The sequence below is a fragment of the Pygocentrus nattereri genome, chromosome 27, assembly GCF_015220715.1.
Source record: "Pygocentrus nattereri isolate fPygNat1 chromosome 27, fPygNat1.pri, whole genome shotgun sequence".
Lineage (NCBI taxonomy): Eukaryota > Metazoa > Chordata > Actinopteri > Characiformes > Serrasalmidae > Pygocentrus > Pygocentrus nattereri.
In genome coordinates, this window is record NC_051237.1 from 27810796 (window position 1) to 27820571 (window position 9776).

A 9776-nucleotide genomic window follows, 5' to 3' on the forward strand; every position below is an offset into this window, starting at 1 on the left:
GTTCTTCAGTCAAGGGAACCGTTCTATTCAGATATTTCTATTTAATGCTTAAAGAACTCTCCATGGTGAAATGGTTCTTCAGGTTGGTGGAGACTGTTGTTTTTGAAAGTGGTACTCTAGAGCATCGCAGCTGTAGGAGGAGCCCTTTTTTGGTGTCACATGGAACCATTTTCAAAAAGGTTCTGCATAGAACCACACAGTCTCCATCAGCATTTCAGCACGCAAACAGCCATTTAAGCACACAAGTGCGTCTGTATGGAACTCACAGTTCATTCCCTTTACCGAGGAACCCTTGAAGAACCATCTCTTTGAGTAGAACTTCATCCCCAACTCACAAATCCCAGGTAAAAACCTCACCTGTATCTGGTTGCCATTCGTCCAGTAATCGAGGTCGTCTTTTGGACCCAATTCCTCGCCAAAAACCTGAGACAAAGCGAGGAAAGAGAAGCAAAGCACTGCGAGCGCTAAGAGTAATTTCATGGTGCGGCGCAGCAGCGAGTCTCCTCGGTTTTACGCAGCGGAAAGCTCTTCTTCAGAAGTGCTGGTCTTGCTGTTGGTGTGGCCTCGAGCAGCTCTTTTCAGCGGCCAGTATCCTCCACATGTGCGTAAAGGCGCTGCGAGCGAGTGAGAGTGTCTGTGTCCACTGCGCTCCCGGTCCCCGCTGCGTCTCCCGGATCCCGCGCGCTCTGCGCTTTTATAGCGCGCGGACAGGAGGAGGCTACGAGCCAGAAATCGATGGAAAAAAAAGAAAGGAAAGCTGAAGTGGATCTGATGTGCTTTGCCAAGCGCCTTCCGAAAACTTCCTATGACTAATGTCCTTTAGAATATTTTGCATATGGTCATTATTAACCCCCGCCCCCCTTTGACCCACCCTCAGGTGATTGGAGTTGGGAGGGTCCTCCTGCTCATCTGTATGGAAGACGCGGACGCGAGTGACGCACCGAGTCGTAGATTTTGCGCAGGCGATGTATAAGACAGGAAGTTCAGCAGTGCGTCAGGAGACACGAGGCTTGGAGCCGAACGGTGCCTCAGTCCGCTGTAAAGATCAGGGGAGTTCAAACCGTCACTGCTTCTTAAACGTCCAGCCAAAACTGCCAGTCTGGCCAAGGTGTTCATTTCTCAGCATCAGAAAACACACAGTGGCGTCCAGATGTAGGAGACCACAAGTTTAGATGTTCCTAATTTGCATTCCCTTCTAAATGAACGCAAACAGGTTGACCATAAATGCAACTGTAAGCATGGCAATGAAAAAAAGGACATGAATTTCATAATTTCCTGGTATTTAATGTGTGTAAAAGCCTCTAGCAGATCGAATCCATGTGAGAGTCGTCTGAAGGCCTTAACATGGTCACAAATGTCCTTCAATTCAGCCCATTGACCTGGGAATATTTAAATTGAATTTATGCCCAAATTCTAAGGCAAATAATTCACTAACTGCATGAAATAAATGTACATTTCTATTTATTTATTTATTTATTTATTGTAAAAGCCCCTCAAATGAGCAGAACGTGTGTTTTCTGATCTCCACATTTCACTACATGCTCACAATTTACTGGTAAAGTCCAAAAATCTGCGCCGCTCTTTGTGTTGTTCTCTAAAAGTGATGTTTCCAGAGCAGATCACTGAAGAGACGCCGTCTGTTTATAGTTTAGAGCCCAGATTTGGGGAAAAACGGCTCGACTTTCAGTAGAAAAACAAACTGAGTTCAGCTTCTTTTATTATAAGGGTTTAAAATGACATCACCGTCTATTAGACTGGAGAGAAGAGCAAAGATAGACAGACAGACAGACAGACAGACAGACAGATAGATAGATAGATAGATAGATAGATAGATAGATAGATAGATAGATAGATAGATAGATAGACAGAGAGACAGATAGATAGATAGATAGATAGATAGATAGATAGATAGATAGATAGATAGACGGATAGATAGATAGATAGATAGATAGATAGATAGATAGATAGATAGATAGATAGATAGATAGATAGACGGATGGATGGATGGATGGATGGATGGATGGATGGATGGATGGACAGACGGATGGATGGATGGATGGATGGATGGACAGACGGATGGATGGATGGATGGATGGATAGATGGATGGACAGACGGATGGATGGATGGACAGACAGATGGATGGATGGATGGATGGACAGACGGATGGATGGATGGATGGACAGACGGATGGATGGATGGACAGACAGATGGATGTGCTGGTGTTCTTTGTCACACATGAGATATTTTCAAGCCTGGCGCGTCTGTTGTGTGGTGTCCTTTGTCAGGAGGTTCGTCTCGCCTGCTCAGTGTGATGGAGCTGGTGATGGAGGACGTGTTCTGCTGCTCAGGGTTCAGATTCAGCTGTAAATGACGTTTCATTGATTTCCATTAGAAAAGAGCCTGCAGCTCCACAAGCACGTCCCGGCTCGAGGGCCGCTATGGCCGTCAGTGATGTCCCTGCGTTTAATCATGTCCTAATGCTATATGCTGATGTTATTTCTGTGTAGAGTAGCTCGGCGCTGCTGGAGCAGCCATTAACGTCATTATTCCAGTGGGTGATGAATGTCTCCAGCCCGCTTATGATTATTCCACTGTAACAGTGCTTCAGGACGCGCCTACGCGGTTACAGTTACCTGTGTTTCCACTGTAAAGTAGGACAGCGACTACTTACATTCACTCAGTTCCATGTAGTTTATTAGAGAAGTAATGGACCTGTACTTCAATATTTTTACTACTACTCAAGTATATTTATGAGGGAAGGAATCTACTTTTTATTAACTTACGTTTTAGTTATTAACAGTTAATAATTCATTTTTGGTTTTATTTCATTCGGTTTCACTGGTGATGGAGTCTGGAACGTTTATTGTTCACGTCTGATTTTGGGGCTTTAGCATTTCATTTTTCTACAAAAAAAAAGAAAAAAAGAGGAGACCAGACTCACCGGTAGATGTTTCCAGATCTGAAGCAGTTTTGGTGTCTACCGGGTGTTCCAGGTGGTTGTTAGGAGGTCAGTTCCAATCCCTCAGAAAGATCGGTCCATCTATCTAGCTGGTCCTTCTGAACCTCCCAAATTAGATGCTATGACCAAGTGCTTAGAGGACACTTTCCGTTGTACTTTAGATAATGTGGCTCCATTAAAAAGTAAAACAATAAGGCAGAAAAAGCTGCTCCATAGTATAACGATCATACTCGAGCTTTAAAACGGCACCTGAATAAACTAGAAGTGTTCCAGTCCGCCTAGAGAGAGCCTTGTACACCACAGAAGAGCACTTACTCAACCTATCTCTCCTGTTTCATTGAAAATAATAAAAATAATCCTTATTATTATTTTGCACTATTTCTGAATTGACTAAGAACCACACGGCTAAGGAACCCCAGATCCCCTCAGCTTACAGCAGCAACGATTTTATGAATTTCTTCAATAATACATTAAAACAAGCAGGCAAAAAAAAAAACAGTCAGGTGCCTGGTTTAGATCTTACATGACTGATCGCTCTCTGTTTGTAAATGTAAACGGCGAATCATCTGTCCTTACAAAGGTACAGTATGGTGTTCAGCAAGGCTCTGTTTTAGGACCTCTGTCATTCACGTGATGTATGCTATCACTGGGTACCATTATCAGTAAACACAGCATCAATCGGCGCTGACGTCCCAGGGAGCCTCCTGGCTCTGTTACCTTTCTGGTTCCTCTCTTTTGGTTAGTCTGTAATAACTGGACCTGCTGGAGTCTCTGCTGCTCTCTGTTAACACTGTGTGCTGTAATCAGCCGCTCTTTACAGAACTGACTCTCTGTGTGTTTCTCCGCTGAGCTGAGCAGCTGCCCATCCTGTGGGTCTGATGCTTCATCTGCCCTCATCTGGTGCCCACTGCTCACCAGCCTTCTGGACCAGTTTAACCACCAGCAGCTTCCTGCTGTACAAAGCTGTGTAAACCTCACCTGCATGAACCGACCCTCCTGACCCTACTGCTGCATTCTTAATCACATACAGATGGTCAAACCTCATTCTCTGCTGTTATTGATTGCTATCTGGTGTCGACCAGAGGAGGACGGGTTCCCCTTTTGAGTCTTTATTCCTCTCCGTCTTTCTTCCTCTTGCTCTTAGGAAGTTTTTGTCACCATTGGCGACGCTCATGGGAGCTCAGACCTGGATTTTTCTGTAAAGCTGCTTTGTGACAACCCCTGTTGTGAAAAGCAGTTTATAAACACACTTTGCGTTTGATTTTGGCATTATTAGATATGCATCTACAGCATTTAGCAGATTTTTACAGTATTATGCCTTAAATAAAGGGACTGATGCGCCAGTGAATGTCAAAGGTGCTGGATTTGCAATGCTAATCATCTTGGTCATCAGAGTGATACGGCCTAAAGCCTAGTGGTCTGGTCTAAATGAGTCATTTACACAACCACGGCTACTTAGTCAATTACCGAAGGAGAAAGCTGAGTAGAAAATCAGGAGATGAAGTAAGAAGGCTGGAGGACGAATCGATATGGAGGGAAACTGATTAATGCAGAATTAAGGGAGCATTGGAGGCCAAAGTGATGGACAGATCAAGCAGGATGAAGAAGCAAAAGACGGAGACAAAGATTTCAGCGTTACACACACAGGCCAATTTATCAGAAACACCTCTCTTCTCCATCCAGCCCCCTGGTGTACAGTTGTTGCCCATCTGTTAGTGTTTTAGTTATCCTTCAGTCCCTCATGAGTGGTCAGTTTCTGACCCCAGAGTGGATCTTGGCTGGATATTTTATTTATTTATTTATTTTAAAATCCATTTTCTGATCAGTTTAGTCATGCCCAGTTCCGCAGTGCTAGCAACCTGAGAAGGTGAAGGCTAGCATAAATTTTCTCTGAGTAAAAGGTCATTACTTCTTTTCAGACTTATGCAAAGACAGTGTCATGTTGGTCAGCCAACAATATTGACCGACACTAACCCATTTGCTTCAGCACAAATATCACCAAGAACGGGCAACATTCATGACATCATCAGGAGTTCCAATGTTGCAACCAAAAGTCACCAATAATACTGATAAAACCACAGGTTGGTGTCAGTAGAGTCAATATAAAATAACCCCATAAAACCAGTAAACCAGTCTGAAACTGACCAGTGATGAATGGTGTAAAGGTGCTGATAGATAACTGTGCAGAAACAGGTGGACTACAGTTTGTAATTCTGCAAAACATTATTACCTCGTTTCTACGCTCACTGTCCACTTTATCAGCTCCACTTACTGTATAGCTGCACTCTGTAGTTCTACAGTTACAGACTGTAGTCCATCTGTTTCTCTGATACTCTGTTACCCTGTTCTTCAGTGGTCAGGACCCCCATGGACCCTCACAGAGCGGGTACTGTTTGGGTGGTGGGTCATTCTCAGCACTGCAGTAACACTGACATAGTTAGTGTGTGTTGTGCTGGTCTGAGTGGATCAGACACAGCAGTGCTGCTGGAGTTTTTAAACACCTCACTGTTGCTGCTGGACTGAGAATAGTCCACCAACCAAAAATATCCAGCCAACACCATCCTGTGGGCAGCGTCCTGTGGGCAGCGTCCTGTGGGCAGCGTCCTGTGACCACTGATGAAGGACTAGAGGATGACCAACACAAACTGTGCAGCAGCAGATGAGCTGTCGTCTCTGACTTTACATCTACAAGGTGGACCGACAAGGTAGGAGTGTCTAATAGAGTGGACAGTGAGTGGACACAGTGTTTAAAAACAACAGCACAACACACACTAACACACCACCACCACGTCAGCGTCACTGCAGTGCTGAGAATGACCCACCACCCAAATAGTACCTGCTCTGTGAGGGTCCATGGGGGTCCTGACCACTGAAGAACAGGGTAACAGAGTATCAGAGAAACAGATGGACTACAGTCTGTAACTGTAGAGCTACAGAGAGCAGCTATACGGTCAGTGGAGCTGATAAAGTGGACAGTGAGCGCAGAAACGAGGAGGTGGTCAGAATGTTATGGCCAGTGAGTATAAGAACAAATCCAGTGTTTCTAATAAAGTGACAATTTAGTGTACAAGCCTTAAAATAATGTTTTCTGAACATAAAAATTGTCAACATTATTATAAGCATCTGCAAACTTGCCAGTGGGTCTTGTTTATATTCAGTCAAGCCAGGGGCAGAATCTCAGGCCAAAAGTTAAGAGCACAGCTTTGTCATTCTGTCTTGGTTAGTATTGTTTCAGAGAGCTCTGCCATCTCTTTGTGTTATTATAACACTTATCCTGCAAATTTACAACTCCGTCCTCTTCTTCAAATGAGAAGATGAACACAATAGGGCCTATTCAGCTGTCTAATTAATTCAAAGATACAACATCTCTGGTGTTCTGCAGCCTCTTTCTGCAGGATCTCTAGTGGTCGTTCCTCTGGCAGAATGAAAATAAAAGATTAAGTGACCCTCATTAGTCCCACAACGGGGAAATTTCACCTCCGCATTGAACCCATCCGTGCAGTGAAACACCAAATACACACTAGGGGGCAGTGAACATACTTGCCCGGAGTGGTGGGCAGCCCTATCCACAGCACCCAGGGAGCAGTTGGGAGTTGCTTGAGAGCACTTCAGTCATGTACTGTCGGCTCAGGGGGTCGAACCAGCGACATTCTGGCCACAGGACTGGCTCCCTAACCTTCAGCCCATGACTGCTCCTATGAATTTAATGTATCACATTAAATATTTTTTGCAGTAACTCCATTATGAGGTCAACTAGGACCCTGTTCTCCCTACCTGTGAAATGCTGTAACTCAGCGTTGAGCTGCTAGTGAGCAATGATGACTGAAAGGGAAGGAGCTTTTCACACCTGTCCACAAAGCTGGCCTTGCTGAGATATTACAGACAACTGTGGATTTCTTCATACAAACCAATCCTCTACAACTGACATGATAAACAAACAGCTTTTAAACAAAATAAAAATTAATTATTAAACTATTAATATTGACTTGCCTTCTATGCTGTAGACTGGGGTTCAATCCCCCACCTGGGTGAGCACCCTGCACTATTCTAATAAGAATCCTTGGGCTGGACTCCAAACACTGCCTTCGCCTTCCTGTGTGAAATGATCAAATTGTAAGTCACTCTGGATAAGAGCATCTGCCAAATGCCGTAAATGTAAATGCTGACCCTGCTCTTACAATGAGAAGCAGAGTCTGGCAGACACATGCACATCCACCTCCAACACAGGCAGAAATAGCACTGCATGGCTACTTTAAAAAACTCTTCAGCATTAAAAAAAAAGGTCTGAATGGCTCTAACAGGAACCAAAAGCGATTCCTCTCCAAAGAACCCGTTTATTTTAAAGACAGTACTCCATAACTTTATAAACATGAGACAGATATTGAACGTGATTTCAAGCTCATGTCTTAGAGCAGGGGTGTCAAACTCAACCAGTTAAAGGGGCCGTATTAAAAAACCTCACCAAATCTGCGGGCCAGAGAATGTTGTGCCGTCACCTGAACTGACTATTTATTCAAAATATGCAAAAACAGACACTTATAGTAGACCGTGAAATATTACGTGGATGCTTAAAATATTTAAAATTTGATTGTCTCCAGGTCTTAAACCTTCCATGACAACAATGAACACAGAACTTCAAACAGGCCAGAAATAAACAAAAACTCTTCAAACAATACATACACTACAAACACAAGCCTTACATCAAACACACAGGGGAAAACACAGGGCTTAAATACAAGAGGGCTAACAAGGGATAACAGGACGCAGGTGAAAACACAGGTGGTAACAATCAGGGGCGGGGTCAGAAAACAAGGGGGCTGGACTGTGAAGAAATCAAAACAAAATCACATGACAGGACTAAAAGGTAAACAAAAGCATATGAGGAGACTGGGAGGGGCCAATTGTCACACATGGGTCATGAGGCAGAAGTTCTTCAGCGTTCTCCAGATGTTGACAGATTTTAAAAAATAAATGTAGATCATTTGCATTACTTAAAAAAATCTAAATTATTGTCATCAACATTTTGTGAATGATGTAAAGCTTGGGAATTTTCATTCAAAGGAATTATGGATAATCAAGCATTAATTAAAAAACAAAACAAAACTGCACAGAAAGATTGGAGGCACAAATTTTGGCAATCACATCGAACACAGCCTGTAATTATAAAACAACGCCCACCAAACACGAACTCGAATCACATCCATCATGTCGTCTATTTGGCGGGCATCGTTTTGGATGTCAACAAAGTGCAGTAATGGCCAATTGGCAATTCTCAGAACTACGGACGCCTATCAGATTGTAAATTGATGCAATTTTGGGGATAGTGGTGATGTGAGAAAGGGGAGTTCAAGAGAGACTGACCAAGCCTTGACGGTCTGGACTTCAAAGAATCTCTTCTTTTTCATTTTAATAGGTGGAATGATTTATTCATCCATCCACCGGGAGACTGAGGTATTTCCAAAGCTTTCTCCGAATGCAGTGAGATTGGTGGTCCCTGTGCTGTGGTTTGTAGAGGAGGCAGAGGAAGTGGAGCACCTCAGGGCATGCGGAGCTGCATAAAGAGGGCAGTTAGTTGGACGTAATAAGTGAATTAATGTGTGCATCTTTTCTTCAAGTGAGCTCAAGGTTGCAGCGTTTCCGTGTTTGCAGGGGAGCTGCTGAGATGTGTGGTAAGTCATTGAAACGGCACAAGCAACGTGTCTCAGTTCAGTGATTCATCCACGTTTCATACAGCGTGTTATTTCACCTTATGATGGGGTTATGCATGGGTTAAGATACGTTATTACAGCTGAGAGAACTGGTTTAATTATTTGATCTGGACATTAAAACAAATGATGTTTGAGTTCTTCAGCATTTTCAACAGTCAGCTGTGTTCAGTCGGACATCACTGCACTCATATGATCTGAAACATATAAATCATGACATGTAACTACAGAGCTTACAGGTTAGTTTCATTGAAGTAATTCAATAAGTCCTAGATCCATCCATCCATCCATTTTCCAAGCCGCTTCTCCGTCAGGGTCGCGGGGGGGAGCTGGAGCCTATCCCAGCAGTCTTCGGGCGGAAGGCAGGATAAACCCTGGACAGGTCGCCAGTCCATCGCAGGGCAGACACACAGACACAGACAGTCACTCACACACTCACACCTAGGGACAATTTAGCACACCCAATTGGCCTGACTGCATGTCTTTGGACTGTGGGAGGAAACCGGAGAACCCGGAGGAAACCCACGCAGGCACGGGGAGAACATGCAAACTCCACACAGAGAGGACCCCGGTCACCCGGCCGGGGAATCGAACCCAGGCCCTCCTTGCTGTGAGGCGACAGCGCTACCCACCACGCCACCGTGCCGCCCTAAGTCCTAGATGTTCCTGAATAATCTGAATAATTCATTAGTAGTTACTGAGTAATTCATAATACAATTCCAAAAAAGTCGGGACGTTGTATAAAATGTAAATAAATGTAAATAAAAACAAAATCTGATAGACCCACATTTTATTCACAATAGAACATAGAACCCATATCAGATGTTGAAAGTGAGACATTTGAGAAGTTGATGGCAGCAACGCATATCAAAACATGGGGACAGAGTCATGCCTACCATTATGTAGCATCCCTCTTCTTTTAACAGTCTGTTAACGTCTTGGAAGTGAATAGACCAATTGCTGGAGTTTTGGGAGTTTGGGAATGTTGTCCCAGTCTGATGTAGGATTCAAGCTGCTCAACAGTTCTGGGCCTTCTTTGCTCGATTTATCCCTTAATGATGCACCAAATGTTTTCTACTGGTGAAAAATCTGGACTGCAGGCTGGCCAGTT

The 9776-nt window shown here is 43.9% G+C and overlaps 1 protein-coding gene across 2 annotated transcripts in view; it reads right to left on the minus strand.

Moving 5' to 3' along the window:
* Nucleotides 1-806, minus strand: part of tac1 (tachykinin precursor 1) — a 7427-nt gene extending 6621 nt beyond the window's left edge. The window contains exon 1 of one of the 2 annotated variants that reach the window (XM_017723333.2): nucleotides 358-806. In XM_017723333.2, coding sequence (XP_017578822.1) covers nucleotides 358-480 — 123 coding nt within the window. In that variant the 5' untranslated portion in view covers nucleotides 481-806. The remainder of the gene's footprint in view (nucleotides 1-357) is intronic. The other variant, XM_017723332.2, reaches the window with a different exon arrangement.
* Nucleotides 807-9776: the final 8970 nt, after the last annotated feature.